Genomic DNA, 24,201 nt, shown 5'->3' on the forward strand with positions numbered 1-24,201 from the left:
TCTTGCACCAAATAGTAGAAGCAACGCAGTCCCTCTGGGTCTCGGGACTGATTCACATCTACCAGCGATCCTGTCTTCGATGTTGTAAATGATATATGTTCATCGCCAATCACGATTTCCAGCTCTTGTCGACCCACCCGGTCAGGCTGCGGCCAAAGAGAGTCATCTTCTTGCATAATTTCCGAATCATGAATTATGCGCTTTAGCTCTTCCATAACACAGTTGTGAACATACGCCTCTTTCCGAATCATTGTATCATTCTTGTAATTGGAATTATTGGCGTACCTTAACTTTCCATCGGGTCGAAACTCGAATTCCAGAAACTCGTGCCCAAACTTCCCTTTATGCCCTACATAATATCTAATGTAAAAATCAGTTCCAGACATTTCTTACGATTGTAAACTTGCAAAATGAGTTAAATCAAACACTCAGTCCTTTATCCGAAAAACGGCAATAAACCAAACCGCACATCAACATACAAAGCGTGGCAACTCAATATTATTGGCTGGCAACTTGGCGGTTCTGACGTCACGAACGGAAACAAACCCAACCATGCTGCTGCCATATCAACCTTTGGCAACTCAATGTTTATATGTTGGCAGCATTGCCGCCGTGAAGTCAGAAACGTCAGAAAGCTCATGGATGATACCAGAACCACCAGAACAGTGTTACCACAAAAACACGTGGTCGTAGTTGGTATACAAGAACGCAAGTTGTGTTCTAGTGCAGGATACAATGCGGTAAAGAAGGTACTGACTAACCACAAATATTATTACAATACCCATGTAAACAGTATAACAGAAGCCTTTATATTTCAGACAACCGTAAAAAAAGCGAACACGAGAAATACGTATATGTAATATAAACCCTACAAGTACTTGGTTCTACCGTGCTGAACAAAAACGATCAATAGACAGGACGTCTAAAATATAATAAAAATCATAGTAATAAAGACAATAATAATTTATCAGCATTGCTTCAATTTTAACTGGTTCAAATTATTTTATATATTTTAACTTAATTATGGAAAACAAAATTTGATTGTATTGTATTTGTATTGCTCTACACTAGTCCTTTTGTATTTAGTATTTAAAATTTTGACGATGATGACTATCTGATTACGTATGTATATTCATATGTTATAATGTATTGCTGACTTGTTCTATATGTGAGGCAGACGCCTCCATGGATTTTGTAGAACTGTAAATAAATGAATGAATTAATGATGCAGGTTTGCATATTTTAAGGCAAAATTGCGAATAACGCATACCCAGTATAATTTACTGTATTTGTTGAAGTCTACAACTAAAAACCTACATTATAAACAACATGGCAGTTCCCCAATTGTAAACACTAGGAAATGGAAGGGGAATAGCAGGGAGAGTTGACAGTGACTGTATGAGTAGTACATGATGATGGCCAAAATAATTTATAATTGTTGAAACTGTACAGTTATCATAGAATTATGCATATATTGTGAGACTGAAACTGAATAAAATGTTCTGTACACAATATGACGCTTATATACAATGGATCCCATAACCTTCTGGCATGTAGCATAGTGCCTCAACCAAGTACATTGTAAAGACTATGCTAGTCACTAGACAAAGGACGATGTGAAGTTTGTGCCCTTTCTCGCATGTTACACGTACCAATCCAACTGTCATCATGGAAATCATGAGAATTGGTAATCTAGGGTTGAAGTTGAAATATATAGTGAAAACTCCTTTGGGGTTACACAGTATAAATCTGGAGTATTGATGTAGTGTTTATAGGATGTAACACCATATATTCTGGTAATTTGTTACCGACATTTCGGAACCACCAGGTTCTTTTAGAACAGAGGAACCAGCTGCCTTCGAAACTCAGGTAACTGTCTCTCAGACTACACAGTGGTTCATAAGACAGTAAGCTTCATAGTCTCTGCTGTGAGTACATAAAATCCCGCATAAATATGTGTTTTTATATAATAAAAATTAATTTGTTTCCTTACAGACTTGGGAAGCTATTTGTAGTTAAAAACTATACACTTGTTACACCCAAGAAACTATATCACTAGGATTCTTGTAAGTGAATTCCTTTGCATCCCATAAAATATCACAAGTTTCAAGGTTGGAAAAGATTCTGCATTCTCTTGCAACAAAGGGCCAAGAATTGTTCTGGAAAGAGCTGAAGAAATATTTCCTGTTGTGATGGAAGGCATGGTGAGTGTTGTGTGCTCATGTGTACAGGAAAGAATTTCATTGATTGATTTGATTTATTATTACCTCAAGCAATCCATACAGGCAAGACAGTCACCACAGATATAGAAGCAGTCCATTTATATATGTACTAAAATAAGATATAAAATGAAAAGTAAAATATAACAAATAGATAAAATATTATGATAAAAGCAGCTGTAACTCACAACTTTGTCAACATACATACAACAAATGAACAAATTTTGAGTCACAGCAATGATGTACAGATACAAAATATGCCCATAAGTACGTGTTATCACAATTACACCAATATGAATTTCATTCAGAATAAACCTTAACTATTACAGATTTATAGACCATTCCAGGTATTCATCTGTTGAATAGAAAGATTCCCTTAAAAGGAAATTTTTAGTGACGAATCTAAATTTCTTAACATTAGTTGATAATTTTCATATGTTCCATGGTAGACGATTGAATATTACAATACCCATATAATACACACCCTTTCTGTACTTGGTCAGCGTTACAGATGGTAAGTGTAAGTTGAAACTCTGTCGTGTATTTATAGTATACATTTCAGTATTAATCACAAATAGATGCATATTTTTCACTACCAATAGCAATAAAGAAAATATATATTGGGAATAAAAAGGCAGTATATTTAAACATTTAAAAAATCCTCGACAAGATGCTTTAGGATTTGCGTTCATAATAATTCTTATAATTCTTTTTTGAACTATAAAAATATTTTTACTATTTACAGCATTTCCCCAGAAGGCAATTCCATATATCATCTGTCAATTGTCATAGCCTAAGAAACTAAACATTTTGTGACAAGCTTATGTTGGTTTTCATAATCCATCCAGTGAGTTTTTTATAGATGTATGATGTATGAGAGTGATAAATTCAAGGAGACTGATATGAGTAAGTCATATAGCACACATGTGAGAATGAGAAATGCATACAAAAATATGGACGGAAAACCTGAAAGAAAGAGACCTGTGTGCAGAAAGATGTTATTAAGATGGATTTTTAAAGAAATAATTTGGGAGGGTTTGGACTGGGTTGTTTGGCTAAGGATACAGAACTCTGATGGGCATATATGAACACAGTAAAGAATATTGTCGCGTATCGGGCGTATAACGCGACAGATAACTTCACGCCGTATTTTATATAGCGAATCTTATTTCACATTCGCACTTACAATCACCCAAATTACAGATATACGATTACTGCTATCTGCAGTATCACAATTAGTACACTCCAAATGCCACAATACAACTGACTGGTTGCTGGCTAACTCGGAACTAACTCGGAGGTAGCTCGAGGACTGACTCGTAGGTAGCTCCAGGACTGACTGACTCCCTGTGAATAGCCTTTGCTGCTCCTTATGTAGCCTTGATCGGACAATATGGAAAACGGCCACGTAATAGGCACCCTTGTTGCCTGGCGCTGTGTTGCTAGTAACGCTAGCGGTAGTAACCGCTGTTACTACCGTAACAATCCTGTTGCGTCACCGTTACGTTACCGTGCGGAGGAGGGGGAGGGGAGCGCTGACTCACCCGCCACGTCACTGCCGGTGGGGGGGTTCTCCTTTGCGCAACATGTCACAATATATACATACCATAACAAGCAGATATTTTCTGTATTGCTATATTGACAGTTTGTTTCCCACAAGGTCCCTGCACAATGAACTCAATACTTTTAAATTATTTGAAAGTTATAGAGAAGAAATCTGTCCAAACAGCTGTTATGGGTTAGGTGCGATTAAAATTAGCCATAGCAAGGAAAGTGTATTCCAGATTCTAAAGGGATCTGATGATGGTGTATAACACAGAATTATGGGGGTTTTGGATTTTATCCATCATCTGTTATTCTAAAAACTAGAGAACACAACATTTTGAATTCTAGATCTGTTTTTATCCTCAGGTTAGTGGGGAGACACCTAGTCTGTTGGGTCTCCTAGAAAGGGCTAACCATTGATTGAGGTTAGTTCTTTCAAACAGACTCGACAGAGTAGGTGTCTCCCCAGTACCCGGAGGACAAAAACAGATCCAGTATTCAAAATGTTGTGTTCTCTAGTTTTTAGAATACCATACAATGGACAGAATCCAAAAACCCAGTAATTCAAAGTGTACACTGTGTCATATATGATGCTGTACAGCCATGATTGATAAAGATGTGGTTTACAGAACTATACACATTCAAAGAATATTTTAGTGGGTCCATATGGTGAGATATATCCAGCATGTTATGATGCAAATCAGGCCATGAATATTAAGGCTGAAGAAGTCTCAGATACAGAAGAGGAAGTGGATCCTCTGCCAATAACATTTATGGAAATAAAGGCTGAACCTGAGGTGAGCTGTATGCCTCTGTATGTCCACTGTTAGGCAGACAACACATATATGCAGAAATGCCAGTTATGTTTCTGATCTCTGTGTCTCTGTCTGTGCTTATGTACACTCTGTTCACTGAATCATTAATATGTCTACTAATATATAAAATTCTTTTACACTGATAAAATATTTTAATGCTGGTAGTAATCCAACTTTTGTCACTGTTGTTACTTAAGTAAACAATAGGAAAACTTGCATCCTAAATGTCTAAAAATGTTAATAAAAATTTGTTAAAAGCACTGTTAACATCAGTATTATGATAAACTGTTTAGAGAAATAATTAATAGTTTCACAAGTAATTAATCTAGATTTGAATTTATTTCTTAGTTTATTATTGATTTTATTAACAGTAACAAAAAATGTATCGAGTATAAGACACTGTGCATCATGATCGGACAGTTCATTGGATGAAGAGATATACAAGAAGATAATCTAGATTCATCTACAAAGACATTATCAGTAGCTGAGGCATGATTATTTTTTAATCTAGTGGAAAAAATTAACAGTGTGTATCATGTTGTAGGTGCTTAAGAAAACCAACAAATGCTGTTTCCAATTAACGTTTAGTAAATAGTCAACATTAAAATCTCTACACACCAAAAACTCAATAGTTGGTTTGTACAATAATAATAAACCTTGTTCTAACAGTTCCAAGAATTGACAAAAAACCAGTAGGAGATCTGTATAAACATACTATAATTAACCCCCAGCCATTGAGTTCAAATTTAACAGCACATATTTCTAATTTTTTTTCCACTGCAAAATTTAATAAATCAACTTGACTAAAACGAATATCCTTACAAACAAATATACATATGCCACATTTTTGAAACTGACATCTAGAAAAGCAAGACCCTAATACATAGTTTTCAATATTTACAAGACTCAAATTGTTCTCTGACATATGATGCTCTGAGAAACACTGCTACCAACATACTTGGGTTTCAAACTTATTTCCTCTCATTTTGCAGAGTACTCTTAATGAACTTCAATCTGTATGTGGTGAGCAGCAGCCTTATTGCTGTGACATGTCTAATAAGTCATTCAGTCATCACAGTAGTCCAAAGAAACATCAATGCATACATAGTGGAGAGCGGCCATTTTGCTGTGAAGTGTGTGGTAAGTCATTCAATCAGAAGGTCCATTTGAAGACACATGAGCGCACACATAGTGGTAAGCGGCCATTTTGCTGTGAAGCGTGTAAAAAGTCATTCAGTCAGCAGGGTCATCTGAAGACACATCAACGCATACATAGTGGGGAGCGGCCATTTTGTTGTAATGTGTGTAATAAGTCATTCAATGATCAAAGTAACCTCAAGAAACATCAAGGCTTACATAGTGGGGAACGGCCATTTTATTGTGATGTGTGTAATAAGTCATTCAGTGATCATAGTAACCTCAAGAAACATCAAGGCACACATAGTGGGAAGCGGCCATTTTTCTGTGATATGTGTAATAAGTCATTCAGTCAGCAGGTCAATTTGAAGAGACATCAGCGCATACATAGTGGTAAGCGGAAATTTTGCTGTGAAGTGTGTAAAAAGTCATTCAGTCAGCAGGGCTGTCTGAAGAGACATCAACGCATACATAGTGGGGAGCGGCCATTTTGTTGTGATGTGTGTAATAAGTCATTCTCTGAGCGGGGTCATCTGAAGAGACATGTATCACCTCACACATAGTATGGTGTGTGTACTAAATCATAGACTGTAGAGATGGGTTTAGACTGTGACTTGTAGCTAACTGCAGTGTTGCTGTTAAGTCACACAGATTTACTGTGTGTTGCATCACTGCAACGTATTGGAGTTTCTAACCTTTCTGATGCACATAGGAAGTGAACTGGTTCCCCTGATACAGAATGTCAGTACATATCAGTATCCATTTAATTCTGGTTGAGAGTAAACAGACATGATATTTTCCTACAGATGTTAAGATGTTTAGTTTAACTGTGGAAGCTAGTGATTATTGGAGCATAGGTTTTTAAATTTTTTTTTAATTCGCTAGTGGGGTGGTGGAGTCCAGCTGGGTCCACTCATCATGGCCACTTATTGGTCTATTGTACCTGCCCCAGGTGATTATGATGAAGGAGAATTTGGTGGAATGAAGATTGGCAGGGAAAACCGAAGTACTCGGAGAAAACCCGCCCCAGTGCCACCTTGTCCACCACAAATCCCACTTGACGAGACCCGGGCCACCGCGGTGGGAAACCAGCAACTAACCGCTTGAGCTATGGCACAGCCTCTGGAGCATAGTTACTGAAATTGACAGCTTGTAAACATAATTCTGTAGCATCATACACTTTTAAGTTATCTGTGCTCTTCACTCCTGCCTGAGTAAATTTGTTGATGAGTAGTTATGAGGTGATATTTCATGTGTATTGAGATAATTGGTGAGATGAACAGAAAATATGCTTTATTGGACATTACAGACAGTATATCATTTTATGTGATCCTTGGATTAGTTACAAAAAGAAACTTAGAATAGAGATGTGTTGATTCTGCTTGTGAAGAAATATGACAGTACAATGCTTTAACTGATAGGATCATTTAAGACTTGCATACCTCTTTACTGTGAATATCAGCTAGCAGGAGATGGGATAGCGTAGTCAGTATAGCAAGTGGCTACGAGCTGGACGATCAAGAGGTCAGAGTTCGGGTCCTGGTAGGGTCGAGAATTTTCTCCATGTCGTCCAGACTGGCTCCGGGGTCCATCCAATGGGTACCAGGCGCTCTTTCCCCAGGGGTAAAGTGGCCAACACATGAAAGCTGAAAACTCACCCCAAACTAGTGCCAAGGTCAAGAAAATGTGGATCTGTACATCCACTCCCCCATATGTCTTCATGGGGTAGTGCTTAATTACTAGATAGTTAAGCACCGGGACAGCTTTACCTTACCTTTATATCAGCTAGCAACAAACTTAGTGGTTTGCAGGAGATTAAAAAAGAAAATTGTTCAGGTATGAGGGACTTCTTTTTTTCTGTAGATCTCAATCAATTGAGAGAGGAACAGTCAACTGAAATCATGATGTAAATTTCAGCTTTAAGTACACTCAACTCTTGATTATCCGGGATAATGGTGGGGTTGGAAATCACGATTAATCGAAAACCCGTTTTAAGACAAATGTTATTAAAAGTAGTACTGTAATACTGTACCTTCATAATACTATAGGCCTACCTGTATTTAAATTTATTCAACCTCATTTTTATGTCATCNATACAGTTTCTTACCATCTGCCAATATTATCAGATTAACTGATTACCAAAGTTAAACATGTAAGAAAGAAAATCAAACACTGACCATGGCCATTTTCACGCGATGCCCTGGCATGGAGAACACATGCAAGAAAGGTAAAGTTATGGAAGACAGAAATGAAATTATATGAATTACACATTAACCTTTAATGTCCGAAGTTCCCTGATCGGGCCAGTGATGAGTATGGTTGTCGTGGTCAAAATACCCCATTTTGGCCAGTCAGGCATTTAAACTCCGCTAGTAGAAGCGCACGCGCACTCATTAGTATTTATTTTTATATGTAGTAATTATAAGACAGACTTGAGTAAAACCCTAATAGAGGAATTTTAAAATGATACCTAAGTGAACAACAGCAAAAAAGAGTATACATACGAGTTATGCCCAAACTTATCCATGAGCCAGTACTTTTATTACAGATTCTGCAGATTAATGTGTTAAAAATATATAGTAAAATTTGATGTGCATACCTTTTTTGTTATCTGCTTATGTATATATAGGTTGAAATGAAACTACAGTATTCAATTTCACTATGAACGCACAGAAAACAGATTGCACTCCGTATCTCAGCCACGATGCAACTGTCGATTCACGACCATAGAAAGGGCAATAATCTCTTGCAGCTACAACGGAAGGTCTTAGCACTGAAGAAGGGACCCCTTGAAGCTTTTTCTTGAATAGCCACGCTTTCATTCTTCTGTCCTTTAGTCAAAAGATTTGAAAATCTGAAGAGTGTAAGCAGTGCTAGCAGAAGACCAAATGATTTTATTGCTTCCATCTGTTTTATGATACCAGGGACTGCTATGTTAAGTGTTACAAGCAGGACTGATTTTATAATGCAGAACAACTCTGTGAAGAAATGGGAACCCATTTTTATAGTACACATCAAAATTGAAAATAGCCTATAACTCTTTGTATAAAAATTTTCAAATCTTCCGTTATAATATGCAACAATATGTTCTTTGCTGATACAAACAAAGTTAATTCCATCCATTTATCATAAAAATTATGTTAGATACAGCATTTTTAAACACAATGCTTAAAATTGTTTAAGCGCCCTAACAGGAACGGACATTTAAACGCAGAGCAGCGACGGGCATTTAAACTCCAACCAGCTGAAGCTTACCACCATTTCAAAAGTCCGGTGTTGAAAGGTTAAATCAAGTGTCATTGTGAACCTTAATTTTTCTTTATATATTATATTGTGTATCGGAGTCTGTTATACTGTGGACCATAAAATGAATAAAATTGACGCGCTTTTAAAGACACCGTTTTCTTCATCGAATTTAGAAGGAAAGTTGCACATTAATAAACTTGGTGCTCATCAGCCAAAAGATTTTAAACTAGAACAAAGTGGAAAGGACCAGAAAAGATCATTCTCATCTTTGTGGTTTGATAGGAAAAGCTGGTTAAGTGTAAGTGAAGAGAAAGAATCATCCTTTTGTTTCGTGTGTGTTCTATTTGGTGGGGATAAGAGCTGGACATTATCAGGTATTAAAGATTTGCAGCATCTTTCTGAACGAGTAAAAAAACATGAAGCGTCGGCTTTACACATTGACAATGAAGTTAAATTTAAATTACTAGGTTCTGTCAACGTACTTGCTCAGTTAAATGAGGGATATCGTACTTTAATTGAATGCCACAATAAGTTAGTAGATAGGAATAGGCACGTGTTAGATAGAATAATAATAAACTGTCTGAAATTCTGCGGAACTCATGAACTTCCACTACGAGGGTGTGATGAAACTCAGTCATCTCACAATCGAGGTGTTTTCTTGGATTTACTATCGGAAGTGGCGCATTTGGATAGTATTCTAGAAAAACGTTTACATACTGAAACTATCAAAATACACCTCTAAAGCAATACAGAATGAATTATTAGAGTGTATGTATCAAGTGTATATATTCGTAAAAACAATGACAGAGGAAGTTAAGACAGCCAAATATGTGTCAGTGCAAACCGATGAAACCACTGATATATCAAGCATGTCGCAGTTTGTAATTTTGTTGAGGTTTGTGAAAGGTAGCGCACCTGTGAAAAGATTTTTTTTTGTCACTTTCGAAGACCGAACAGCAGATGGTTTGGCTTTGGTTCTGAAGAGAGCTGAAACCATGCAACCTTGACAAGAAACTGATTGCTCAGTCATACGATGGTGCTGCTGTCATGAGTAGTGGAAGAAATGGAGTCCAAATTAAAATGAAGTTTTCCCTTTATGCCCAGTTCATACACTGCTACGCACATCAGCTTAATTTAGTTGTAAAGCAAGCATATTTCACAGTAAGGACAGTCGGGTTGTTTTTTACTAATCTTTCAGGGTTCAGTTCCTTCTTTTCTGTTTCTTCAAAGAGAAAATTTGTTGAGAAATGTGTGTGGCTGCAGTGTCCCTAAGTCTGTAGAAACTAGATGGAATTCTCACAGCCATGTTGTAAGCAATGTTTACGATAATAAGGATGCCCTTTTTAAGTGTTTTGACCTTATTAAAGAAGATTCTAGCTGGGATGATATTTCAGTTCGAGAATCAACAGGACTTTCTCCTTTACTAAGGGATCAGGAGTTCAATTTCTTCCTGTCCTTTAATTCTGTATTTTATCATGTAAATATTTTGTACAATACGATACAGAAAGTGGCAACTAATGTGGCAACTCTAATCAAAGCAATTGAACACTTCGAAGCTGTGATACGAGAAATCAGAGAATCTACCACAACCAGAAGAATCCAGTGCAAAGCATGCGCATACTCAAACAAACTTGATTGTTGATACCAAGGAGGCATGTAATATTATAGTTGTTCAGATGAAAGATCATTTCCAGGGAGCCATTCACTCACTATCTTTTACACTAGTACAACCACAATTCTTCATCGAATATAGAACACAGTTTCCTTCCCAACTTTTGAGTGGTGTAATTGAGAACTATCCCATGCTTTCTGAGGAAAAACTAAAAAATGAACTCTCAGTTCTGTATGAAAACAAGACTTTTGAGGAAGTGAAAACTATAGTCGGTTTGCGCAATTTAATTAGAGAAAATAATCTGGAAGACACTCTGACAGAGGTTACCAAACTAGTTGATAGTGTGCTTACAACCCCAGTGTAAACCGCAGAGTCAGAACGCTGCTTCAGTACACTAAAGAGAGTGAAAACGTACTTGCGAAAGTGAATGTGCCAGGAACAATTGAATGCACTAGCTGTCCTCAGCATTCATAAGATGTAATTGCAGAGATCCCTCAATGTAATAAGCGAGTGATTGACCTATTTGCCATTCAAAAAGACAGAAGAGGAGAGTTCCTATATAAATAAGGTAATAATTTAATTTGAATGTTAAGTTATATTGTGTTTACACGCATGGAGCTCTGGTTATAGTATTAAAGTCTAAAATAACTTATTTTATGGCTTATTGGGTTATATATGCAAGATTAATCAAATTTCGATTTCCACGAATTAAATATAGTGATTAGCCCCACCACATAAGAAAGCTATGAGCCGCCACTGGATAGGTTATTCACCACAGTTTACCTGAAGAGCACATGAAATTACTTCGGTTCAACGAAGTAATACTGGGGGTTCGTGACGTTTCAGTCCATTCCTGCTTTTAGCTCACCTCGCTTTTGTTATGAAGTGAGGAGGCGTATTTCTGTGGTGGTAGCAGATTTACGGAAAAAAGTATGTTGTGTCACTAATGATTTATGGATCATGTTGTAATTTCGTAAAGTCTGATAAACAGTAATCCGTTTATCTTGCCCAGTGTGGTTAGAATACCACGTGACATAAGAGATTTTTTTTTCCCTTGGCACTACAGCCCCAGTGGGCCTAGGCCCACCTCCATGAACTTCTCCATTCACTTCGGTTTTTCTAGATTTTATACATACGGTAGGACTCCTTGGGCGGGTGATCAGCTCGTCGCAAGGCCTCTACCTATACACAAACACAGAAAAACGCACGCACACAAACTAAACATCCATGCCCTGAGTGGGATTCGAACCCTCAATCCCGGTTTCCAAGCGAGCGAAGACAGTGCATGCCTTAGACCGCTCGGCTACCGTGACTGGCGACATAAAAGATTACGAAGTGAAATTTTATTATCTTCAAGGTTACGTGTACAATACATTGATTTTATGCTGGGATCTCTTGACGCTCTTAACAGATTTCATCAAGATTCCAATCTGCATGCCGGGGGAAAAAAAGATATGCAAAGGGCGTTTTTTGGGAATCCAACATTTTCTTGTGATTAATTTTACGGTGCTGTCAACATCTGGATTGCATAGCGTAGATTGGTAGGATGATTGATGAATTGGAAAGGATCTGGAAGGAAGCAATTGTGGCCTGAGAGACTACTATCTAGGCATTAGCTTTGAGGGGTTGAGGAAAACCACGAATAACCTTCGTCGGAATAGTCGATGGACCACGCAGGGTGCCCATACTGGCAGCACTACAGATATCTAGAATTTCTCGTTATGGACTGCAAGGCTGATGTAGCGAATAAGCAGTATGACATAAAATACAACATTATATTTATAAAGAATGTATACCTATAATCTAGTTTCATCAACCATAAATTACCATAAGTCAGTTGTTACTACAGTTTTTAGGTTTTCGTGGTAACGAAGAACCAGATTGTGGCCTAAGTAATGCCACAGTAGAGCCTGGTAGATGCGTATTGTTTTGGATAAACACATGCCTCCGTTTTTATCCAGTATATGGTGGGAATATGCACATGCACAGCTACGAGGCCACACGATGCCCATAATATTAACACTTTCAAGATCTTCAAGATTGATGTGGGCGTAATAGGAGGTTACAAAGTTACCAACTGCGCTTTCGAAATCTGCCGTACATAGTTCGGTACTATTTGGCGAACCTAACGAAATTGTTGTTCATAGATGACAGGAAGGAAGGATGGATATGACGTCAAATTTTTCTGCTCATTTCTTGTTCCTGCGGTTTCGAACCCCGCCGCTCTCTGCCCGACTCTACTCTGTTGATCACATGTTCCGACATGTTCGGTTCTTAGGGTTGGACGTCACTCTGTCTGCGGCATCGGGTTGGTCAAGGTAAGTTGTCCCGTTTGTGACAAATGGACATGTATTAGGGTTTGAGGCCTCTTCTCTTCTACATTAACGTGTCTGCCATTTCCTACGAAGTGGCATTACGAGGTTTTTTTGTTTTTTTTTTTTATAGTTTCATTACGCAATGAAACTTAATTTGTGGTATCTCATATATACCTACTACTTACGTCGAAAACCAAATTGGGAAGATATTGTAAATCGTTTTATCTTGTAGCCATTTTGGTTTCTAGAATTAGCGGACTGATGTTCAGATATGTGAACATGTACAGCCAGAGAATTTGCTTACAGAGTTGAAGCTATTTAAAAGAATATCGTTACGGGATCACTCTTTAGATTATTCAGGGTAGAAGAAGAATTTTAAATGTAATAATAATTTCGGTAATGTTCGATATATTTTCTTCCCCCCCTCCCCAAAAGAGGCACAAACTCGGGTTTCTCACTCCCCCCACCCCTCCGGGCTCAATTCAGATACAATGTTTAAATAATTGTAAGGTATGATGATCATTGACGACGGTAATTCTTTTCATAAGAAGAGAATTTGGAAATATAAAGCAGTTGCCCTGTTTCACTTCGCACAGAGACATCGGTCCGTATGCCACGTCTTCGTATTCATGCGACTCAACATGGCAGGGCCTGTTAGAATCCTACAGATTCGTTTCGCTTTTATGACTTCTTTCCGAACAACCTCATGGCCACGCTAGTGAACCTCTCATTTGATGAATATTATTCACATGGAGGAAGTTTCATATTCCTGTAAGTAAAAAGTAAGTAAAGTTATCCCTGTAACAGGCCGTGAAGGCCCATAGGGTTGTGAGACGTTAAGAGTCCCACGTTACCTTGACAGTCGGCTCAAAGATGGCGGCGAGGTTGTCAGCCTTACGCGCCGGCCGCGCTTTACTCTCCAGGAAAATCATTTAATTAATTTCAGTTGACCTAATCCTTCCGGCCGCACTAGGCCCTGGGGTTTCATATTCCTGTACAAAAAAAAAACTATTAGAAGTACAAACGCGATGATTTCATTCACTCGGACATTTAATTAAAAACCAATTGCATTGTGTTAGACTACACCTATAATTTGGATTATCTTATTACTTGCTTATGGAGTTGAGCCATTCTTGAGAAGCCAAATCTGCAGCTACTCAAGAATTTCCCAGTATTTTATGACACCCGAAGGTTCAATACCGTGTTCACAAGAGCCCTCCACTGGTCCCTATCCTGAGCCAGATCAGTCCAATCCATACCATCCCATCCTATCTCTCTAAGATCCATTTAAATATTGTCCACCCACCTACGCCTTGGTCTTCCCAGTGGTCTATTTCCTTCTGGCTTTCCCACCAATATCATACATGCATTCCTCTTCTCCACCATTGGATTATCCTATATAATACATAAAATAATGATGATGGAAGCATTGAACAAAATACTTATTAGTTTAGAGGATGTGTTCTACATAATTATGGCATATAGCCTGCCCACAATGCCCACACGGGCCATACGCAGATGTCAGGTTTCGCTTTGTTCAGTTACGGCTCATCTGGGGATACAGGTTTTCTTCCAGGTTCCAGTGTGCAAGTGTAACTCTGGGAATCGTGGATTTATGAGACCTGCTTTCATGTATGGCACCACATGTTTCGAACCAAGGACTTTAGAAAGGTCCCTTATTTGAAGTGTTACATGGAAACATGTTATCATTAACAGCGGCATTGTGTAATAGACCTGTAGAAGAAATGTCTGGGGTGTAGGTCTAAATATATCTAGCACTCAGTTTGAAGTTGAAAGAAACAGGCTCATGAATTGAAGCCGTGGAGCTGAATCATCCGTGACAGATCAATAATTGAGCTCAGCTACACAAACTGCAGCCAATTTCAGAACCACACGGTTCATTACCCCCCTCCAGTGGTCCCAGTCTGGAGCCAGGTGAATCATATCCGTAACTTTTCATCTCATTTACTCAATATACATTTTAATATTATCATTCCATATAAACCCAAGTCTTCCTAGTGGTCTCTTTCCTTTGGTTTTCCTATCGAAATATTGTATGCACTACTAGCTACCATAGAGCCTGGATAGCGACTGGCTGCGGGCTGGACGACCGAGGGGTTGGCGTTGGAGTTAAGAATTTTCTCTTCTCCACGTTGTCCAGACCGGCTCTGGGAGCCACCCACGTTCCTATCCAATGGGTACCGGGCGTGAAGCTGACCGCTCAGTTCCGTCCAGTGTCGAGGTCAAGAAAACGTGGATCTGTACATCCACTCCCCCATACGCCTTCATGGGGTAGTGCTTAATTAGTTAAGCACAGGGACAGCTTTACCTTACCTTTTATCTACTAGCTGCCATTTCGCGCTATATGCTATGCCAGTCTCATCCTGGGCTTCAACATTCCAATAATATTTAGCGGGAAGTACGAGTATAAATTATAAAACCCTTCGTAATGCAAGTGTTTCCAGCCTCCTGTTACTTCATTCGACATAGGTCCATACATTCGCCTCAGTCGCTGTTCTCAAATGCCGTCATTTATGCTTTTCCCATAATGTGAAAGATCAGGTCTCACACAAAATTACAATTCTATATGTTTTACACCTTCAGTAGCAATCAAGGAAATGAAACGTTCAGAACTAAACGGTAACAGATATTTCCCGCGGGGTAGCATAGTCAGTATAGGGAGTGACTACGGGCTAGACGACCGAGGGGTCGGAGTTCGAGACCCACTAGGGTCAGGAATTTTCTCTTCTCTAAATCGTTCAGACCGGCCCTGGTGTCAACCCAAACTATCCAATCGGTACCGGGGGCGCTTTCCTCGGGATTAAAGCGGCCGGGGCATGAAGCTGACCACTTACCTCGAGCTAGTGCCGAGGTCAAGGAAATGTGGCTCTATACATCCACTCCTCCATACACCTTCATGGCGTAAAGCTTGAATTTGCTGAGCACAGGGACAAGTTTTACCATTTTACCTTACCTTGACGTTGTCATGAATACAGTTTGGATTTGTTAGTGTCTTCCACAAATATTTGAACTTCGCCTCATTATCTTCCCATCGCAGGTCAGATCGTGTGGATTCATGGTGGACAAGCGAGAGCGAAGCGTGTTTTCTCAAGAGTACTGCGGATTCCTATGCTTTCTCATTTCACCAACTGTTCCATGTTCATTAATCATCCTATTATCGACGCTGTATACTGTCGATACTGACAGCGTCGTTAAATAGCAAACTTAAAAATATCACAGGATTAATTATCAGATATGATTTTTCTCTCAACGTACGTATAGTATAGCATAATATAGTATAAGCATATTCTTAGTTTCTTTTTTATTTTCTTACGTAAAAACATTGTTGCTAGCGTCTAATAGGGCTCTTGGTCTTTTATAAAGATATTTGTTCCTCTAGTAGACTCTTGTGCTCCATTCAAATTGAATCTTATCCAGTTTTCCTTGAACTTCGTAATGGCTAATTCCAAAGCAAAGTCAATTAAATAGGCATGAATCTTAGTATTCTTTGATGCTGACACTCCTGCACTGAGAGGTCGGAAATTAAAGAAAAATAGCTCTGTTTCTATAATATTACAAACCATTACCGAATGTAATTGCGAAATTTCATTTATAATATTTTTGCGAAAACACTTTGAAACGAATTCATACATTCTAAAGACGATAGTAAATAACTGCTTTAAGAAAAGAATTTTATTAACCGGCTTTATTCAAATCTAAATTTTGAGTTTGTTTATGATGATGGTCTTCGGGGATGTAACGCTGTACTCGTGTCAAACAAAACGGCATCACATCGCAGGGGACCGTAGTGTTAATATTCATCGCCGTGAGAAATTCAGGACTCTTATATGTTTATTACTTCGATATTTCCATTTACCATTTTGTACTATTTCTAACATCAGTAGCAGAAGATTACCAGTTACTAAAGTATGAATGTATACAAAATTGAGGGAGTACAGAACTTTATTCTGAAGTATTTCGTCAACAACCTGCATGACATGTTAGTCGTCTTCCAGACATGATTACACAGCTTAGAGAGGGGGCTCGAAAGGGTTTTGTAGGGATAACGTGCCATACCGAAATTGATAAAAATCAAAGGTAATGTTAGATAACGCCCGCAACAATAGGAAAACGGTGTTATGAAATCAACTTCCAAGCACCGAATCGGTGAACACGCCCACAGTAAGGGTACTGTTGAAAACGGCATTTGCATTCGATCAGTGGCAAGTAGTTAATAAGGAAGAGTCAGTTGAGAATGGGCAGTCGAGTTCCGGAGTTCGAAGTGAGCAACTAGTCAAGAGTTGGGCTCTGCAAGGGAGGGTATGATGTTGGCGCCAGGTGTGGAGTGTTAACCAGTGGGCCACAGAAACTGAAAATCTCCTCTGTGTTAAATCTGTTGCAAAAAACGGCTAGTGTATATGGCATAGACTGAGGACAGTAGTCTTTGTGTGTCAGTGAAATGCAAATTGTAGTTCTGAGTGGTGTATAGAAGTGGTCAATAAATCCAGTTCATCCAGTCCATACCCCATCTATACTCACACCCATAAATCTTGACAATATGTTGGAAACAAACGTATATTCTGAAGTTTCATATCAGGTAGTGTAAAAATTGGTCACTTTAACTAAGCATTCTTTGTGAGCTGTCATTAATGATGGTACTACCTCTTATTCTAGATCCATATTTTCTTGGCCTCATCACTAGCTGAAGATGAGTGCTCAGCTTCATGCCTGTGCCACTTCACAACAGGGGAAAGACCCCCGCCCCCCGGTACCCATTGAGTAGGAGGCTGGTTGGGCCCACAGCCAGTATGGATGACTTGGAAAGGAGAAAATTCTTGACCTTATCAGGACTCAAAACTCCCAACTGCTCGGTCATCCAGCCTATAGCCAGTCACTATACCAACTGTACTGTGGATCCATATATCCACTCCTTCATATGGTTTCATGGTGTAGTGTTTAATTACTTAAGCACAGGGGACAGCTTTATTTTCTTACTACCTCTTATTCCACAGCAAACATATTGTCACGTGTTGGGTGTATAACGCGACAAATAAGTCCTGTCATTGCTCCCAGTCAGGCTAAGACTATGATAAAGCAGAAATTCGGAGACCTCAGATTATGTAGTGTAAATTGGGATGTACTGAAGACATCCTTCTCTGTGAGCTCTCATTAGTGTCGGTACCACTACTTACTTGCGATGGAAAACTGTGTTGATGAGCTTTGATTGCTTCTGCTCAGATTAGTCCTATGATGGAAACATGATTTCACAGATGTCACTTCAGGTAGTGTACAATGTGGTAAGTTGAACAAGTTCGTTTTAAGTTAGGATTAATGTTGGTATAACCTCTTATTCTTTCAGGCAAGAACTGTGTTGATGAGCAAGCGTTGCAACAAATCTGGTTAAAACCATATCGGAAACATAATTTCAGACATGTCACATCAGGTACTGTACATTATTGTCAACTGAAGGAATCCATCTTTATGAGCTGTCATTAATGATGATAACATGTCTTATTTTACAGGGAACAACTATGCTGAGTCTTAATTGCTGCTTTTCAGGTTAATGCAATGATGGGAACATAAGTCACAGATTTCACATCAGGTACTGTACAGTGTGGTGAGCTGAATAAGTCATCTTTATAAATTGTCATTAATATTCTTATCACTCATTATTTATAGGTAACAATTGTGTTTATGAGACTTAATTGATGCCACTCAGTTTAATAGTATTTTTGAAACCTGAAATCAGAATTTTAATATCAGGTAGTGTACAGTGAGGTCAATTAAAGGCATCAATCCTTAGAGCTGTCATTAATACTGATACCACTTCTTATTTTACAATGAATAACTATATTGATGAGTCTTTATTGCTGCTACACAGGGTAAAATAAATATATATATATATGGAAAAAAGCATTCGGAAATTTCCATTTCAGGAATGTAGATACAACTTTTTCACATGAAAAGATAGTTCATAACTGAATTGCACCTGGACAGCATCTTCCTATGTTGAAACCGAGAAATTAGAGATTTCACATCAGGGCGTGTACAGTAGTCAATTACATATGTCCTCCTTTATAAGATATTATGAATGTTGGTATGATCTTTTTCTTCTAGAGGCTGCACCAGTGTTCATTATAATTCATGTGACCTCTTATTCTTACAGGCGACATCAGTGTTGATGAGCCTTCATTTCTCCCAGTCATGTTAACACAGTGTTGGAAGCGTGAATTCGGAGATTTCGCATGAGGTAGTGTATAATGTTGTATGTAGAACAAGTCATTGTAAGGTGCCATTATGATTGATGTGACCTTTTCTTCTTACAGGAAACATCAGTGTGGATGAGCCTTTGTTTCTTCCAGTTATGTTAATACAATATTTGGAACATGAATTTGAGAGATATCACATCAGGTATTATGCAATGTGGTAAGTAAAACAAGTAAAAACCCCAGCAATTCTGAGAACAAGACCTTGTTTATAATCTGTTCTTTTTATGACCTCCTGTTCTAATGGACAACGACTGTGTTTATGAGCCTTCATTTCTCTCAGTCTGGTTAATACACTGTTGGAAACAAGGATTCAGAGATTTCACATCAGATAGCATACAATATCTTATGTAGAAGATGTACTTGTTTATAAGCAATGCATGTTCTAGGAGGCTGTTACAAACCATTAGATATAGTGTGGGTGAGGAAACCTTTCCATGTTACAAGTATGTCTCAGGATATATCTGTAAGTTTAGGAATGGCGAGAAATAATCTGATGTTAGGACAGAGACTTTGAAGATTGCAATAGATCATTTTCAGCTGCCAGTGACATTTTAATTGTCAAGGAATGAGTCTGGCAGATAGGTCCTTCTGTTGTTCACACTCCAAAATATTTTTTGGAATTGTATCGAAGATATCAAGAACACTTGTTCAAAAGTATCTGAATACTCACCAGAATTGTCTAATGATAAGAAAGAAATTTTCTGCTATATGATCTTAACAAAATTATGCCCACACATACCAGTTCTCTAAAGGCCACTTAACAAAAACTTGGTTTCAAAAGTAAAGATTGGGAGAAATAAATGCGAAGCACCAAGGAGATAAACACAAGGCTCATTGGAATCTATTATTTAAATTGCACATAGCTCTGCCTCAGTGTTAAGCTCGTTGCTTTTATATCCTGATGTGCCATATACAGTCAACTCTCGATTATCCGGGGGCGGATTAACCGGTTTGCGGCTTAACCGTGGCTACTGGGGCTTTTTTGAGGCTTATATGTTGTTTAATATTCATTCACTTTTGTTTCACATGGTGAGTTGTAACACTATTTTCGCACTAGTGTGAACCGAGCTCTGCATTCTTTGGTCCCGTTATGCTAACACAATNCAGTTTTTTTTTCTGAAAACATATAATTTGAATTATAAAATTAATGCGTGGAAGCACCGAATTAATTGCTACATCAAATTTAAAAAAATTCTTTGCAATTATTGTGCTTTAGGTTCTGAAATGTGTAAAATTTCTGCAACATATATTGCTATTAGGTCACGTGTAACACTACTTGTTTTTTGTTTGTTATGAAGTGTTATTACTTGAATATACCCCTAGCAACACAAGATTTATTGCACAAGAAATCTGCAAGATGAAAGTAGACACTGTCACTTTAACACCCAGGATTCTTCATATCATAAGAAATCGTTTAAATGTAACCATTGGTCTGCAATGCTATTCGCTATATCCAACTGGAAGGGTGAGGATTACAAGAGCAGTGAAAGAGTGGGGTTGAGCTCTTGTTGAAGGTCACACCAACCAACCTTCCAGATGTCTTAACAAAACCAGGTGCTGGACATCTCCTGTTAGCTCATGAGCTTATGAGCATGGACACCATAACAAAAGGCACAGTAATGATATCCAGAAAGTAAATGCCTGAACATCAAAAGGGAGCTGATGAAAAAGGAGGAAAGGAATGTGATTTCATTCAGAGACAATGAGAAATTTGCTATATCATGGCAGGACCAACATTTTGGTGCAGTTATCAGTACTTTTCACACAAAATGCGGGAATGAAGTGGGGTAAGTGCCCTCTAATATCCGAACAAACCAGCAATAGTGAAGCTAAAGATCTCTGATTATGCTAAACATGCTGGAAGGGTCTACAGCAGTGCCTACTATACTCATATCTGTTTAAGAGGACAGTGAAAAGGTGATGCAGGAAGGGTGAGGCTTCTGGAAGCAAGTTCTAGCTTCGAGTATGTGTTGTTCCAGGAATGTTTCAGTAAGAGACTTTTAAGTTAGGTTTAGGAAGAGTGATGTAAAATCCCCTGTGCTTGAAAGGAAGACTGCTGTTGGAAGAATGGCAAAGGTTAACTGAGGCAGGCCATCAAGTGGCCAGCGTGTTTGGAGGTCGAATGAAGAGCCTCATTAGTGACAGGAAGGTGACACCGGAAAGAATGCGGTCATCTTCAGTTTGTGACAACCAGTACAGCTGCAACTGCTGATGAAGGCAGAATGTCATTCAGGGCAAGGAAATGTTTTCAGACTTACAGTTCTGTGAAATAAGTGAAATTTGTATTGAAAATCCCTGTGTTGTCTGACAGCAGTAACGGTTAGGTATATAAGTCTAGGGCATACAGTGATAAAATAGGAAATTGAGTTTATTTTCTTCAAAGCCACATGAGTAGTGAGTGAGTTGTATTCTACTCGCATCACATATGGTGTAAACCCACTTTCAGGATGTCAAGTCTAAATGGGCATGTGTCGTACGTCACCATTTGGCCCAAGAGCTCTCGAGTATGGTCATGGTAACAACATGCATAATAATGACATCCAGGGCTTCAAATGCCTGAAGATATTAAAAAGCAGCAAAGTGGGGGAAATGTGGCAAGGAAATTTCGTCATTCAGAAACAAGAAGATATTTTGTGTTGCATGGAGGAGCAGATGTTTGGTTATGGTGTTCAGTACTGTTCACATAGGAAGCACTAATAAGGTGACAGAAGGGAAGCCTTGAGTAAGGAACTAAAGTTGCCTCAATGAAAGCAAATGTGTAAGGTATGCAAAAAATGTGGGAGGAGTAAATCACAATGGCTAGTACATGACAACCTGTCAGTTTATGAGAGCACAGAGGCACAAGGAGTATTCATCTGGCTTGTGACAGCGAGTGTAGTGAATTCGTTCTTGCTGCCTGTTTTGATGCTGGAAGGATACGGAGACAGACTGCAACTGAGAAGTTAGGCGAAGTGTTGTTGAATCCCAAGTGCATTAAAGAAGTGTCATCAGTGTAGGCTGAGCAAGGCCGACTGTCCAGTGGCCCACGTGAAGAAAGGTTAAATGGTGAGCATCAGTTCAGTGACATGAAGGAAAGAGGTCAGTGGCCAGTGTGATGTGTAAAGGGAAGAAACTGTGTTGTAAGAAACATATTTTGCTGAGAGATGAAAGATTTTAATGGGATGGTAATGTTTTGCCATGTGCATTCAGAATTATAATTATGTGTCAGAATTCTGGTCCACAGTGAAGATAAAATTGGTGGCCTTTATTGAACTGCTACTTTGTGTGTTCACAGGGCTGGTGTGTGTCATTCCTTTGGATCTAGAAGGAACATCATGATGCTGATGGATTATCAGGTGGTAAATTTATAGCAGAATATTCATTGAAACATTTAAAAATGTCAGGGTTTCAAACCCAGCTCCTGACCTACACAAGTAACTGTGCAAATGAGTATTATGCTGTGTGGAGATTGATAATATCTTAAATACAATAGTGAAACTATGTAATATTAACATATATTAGCTTTTACCTAGTAATTTTATTGTTTGTTATAGACTGTGGCGAAATGATGGTGCAGCAGCGTCTTGTTTGAAAATGAGCTGTCTCTCCACATCCACATGAGGGGCTGAAGTGATTGGTGGTCTTCCATGTTCATTGGACAAATACATAGGAAGATCTTACAGAGTTAATAGAAACTTAAGGGGGAAGATGATTGTTTTTCAGAGGCTTATAAAGAGATGATCCAAGACCTGAGAGGAAACAATGTGCAGGGAACTGAAATACAATGAAACCTCCATTCAGTGCTCTTTGAAGCGAGATTAACCTCGGGTAACATTCGGTTTTGCTGACATGTCAGTAACTTCATTGTTAAATTACATGCATACAAGAATCCACTTCTTGGCAACAAGACCTTGAATAGGAGATTCACTGTATGCAGACCTGCATCTGTATGCCACTGTAACCATCACCAATCACAGAAACATGCCTCCCTGTTCACAGTCATGTATCACGGGAAGTCTGGATGAGGATTTCCAGCACTGGAAGAAGTGCAGCAGTTGTGTAAGAGGTTCATCTGCCAGCGCTACAGATGGTGCGATGGGTAAACTAACACATCTTTCTCTGCCACAAGATACCGGTCTTGCAACTAGCCTTAAAAATGTATGTCTTATAAATATAGATTAATATCACTTTAGTTATCATTGTTATGATGCTTGGAGTGTGAGTTGGTCTAAATGAATGACAGATTTCAGCCTAGTGCAATATGTCAGTATTGAGGGCAGAAGTATATGCCATTAACCCTGTGTGGGCCAAGTTTTCGGACAGCTTCAGACAAAATAAAACTTAAAGGATGTATATGTACACCTGTAACTTAATCTAGCTAAATCATAACAGAATGTACTCTAACTTAATGTAAACTTCCTAATCTAACTTCTAACGGAAACTAACAAAACTAACCTGAGCTAACATGTTGAGGAACATAATGTACGTCCATAGAACAGAAAGGGTCAAGGTGTGTATACTTACTGCCATAAGCTTTATGAATTTAGCTTATTGGTTTATATGAGGTTCACTCTGCACTCTACCTCACCATCCATAGGAGTCACACAGTGAGCATTTCTTTTGCTAGAGTCAAGGTCTGTGTAATGTAATAGAAGTGGTCCCATTTTAGGAGAACAGATTGGATATAGACCTGACATGTTGAAAAAGATGTATTGGCACCAATTATGTGGTGCTGTGGATACTGATAAGGGCATCTTATAGTGATTATTACTGTGCTGAAGGAGGGGTTGTATGCTTTGATGTTACGATATGTTAAGTGTAATGCCAAAACTTGTACTTGAGATTGTATTGCTTATTTTGATGTATATGTGGCTTGCTGGCTGGCTATCATTGTTTGATAGGTCTTGTAAAGTGCTATGTACTTGTATGTGGATTCTAATTTTGTTATTGCTGTTTGGAAAATATTTCAACATACCTGTAGACAGAAATATGTTTGTCGCCAAATGACATAATGGGATGTAGATGTAGATCACTGGACAGACTATATTGCACTCACATCTCTGT

The 24,201-nt window shown here is 38.5% G+C and overlaps 1 protein-coding gene across 5 annotated transcripts; it reads left to right on the forward strand.

Moving 5' to 3' along the window:
• Nucleotides 1–636: 636 nt before the first annotated feature.
• LOC111861679 (gastrula zinc finger protein XlCGF71.1-like) lies at nucleotides 637–24,195 on the forward strand. Of its 5 annotated transcripts, none has more exons than XR_004512710.1 (9): nucleotides 637–749; nucleotides 1,996–2,204; nucleotides 4,394–4,561; nucleotides 5,572–5,719; nucleotides 18,249–18,332; nucleotides 19,056–19,139; nucleotides 19,216–19,315; nucleotides 22,433–22,493; nucleotides 22,692–24,195. XR_004512710.1 is itself a non-coding variant. In XM_033750418.1 (6 exons), exons 2-6 carry the CDS (start codon nucleotides 2,193–2,195, stop codon nucleotides 18,432–18,434), a joined length of 435 nt encoding a protein of 144 aa, XP_033606309.1. In that variant the 5' UTR covers nucleotides 637–749; nucleotides 1,996–2,192; the 3' UTR covers nucleotides 18,435–18,472. The 5 variants fall into 5 exon arrangements, 3 of the variants coding, with proteins under 3 accessions (XP_033606309.1, XP_033606307.1, XP_033606308.1); XR_004512711.1 differs by having other exon boundaries at nucleotides 23,137–24,195; XM_033750418.1 differs by lacking the exons at nucleotides 19,056–19,139; nucleotides 19,216–19,315; nucleotides 22,433–22,493; nucleotides 22,692–24,195 and adding an exon at nucleotides 18,412–18,472.
• The last annotated feature ends 6 nt before the right edge of the window (nucleotides 24,196–24,201 follow it).

This window comes from Cryptotermes secundus, unplaced genomic scaffold, assembly GCF_002891405.2.
Source record: "Cryptotermes secundus unplaced genomic scaffold, Csec_1.0 scaffold185, whole genome shotgun sequence".
Taxonomy (NCBI): Eukaryota; Metazoa; Arthropoda; class Insecta; order Blattodea; family Kalotermitidae; genus Cryptotermes; species Cryptotermes secundus.

Excerpts from the sequence above, each read along its gene's own strand:
- LOC111861679 (XM_033750416.1), top strand. Across the intron at positions 4,562-5,571 it reads AAATAAAGGCTGAACCTGAG|AGTACTCTTAATGAACTTCA; the intron begins GTGAGCTGTATG and ends CTCATTTTGCAG. Across the intron at positions 6,076-6,159 it reads ATAAGTCATTCAGTCAGCAG|GGCTGTCTGAAGAGACATCA; the intron begins GTCAATTTGAAG and ends TTCAGTCAGCAG.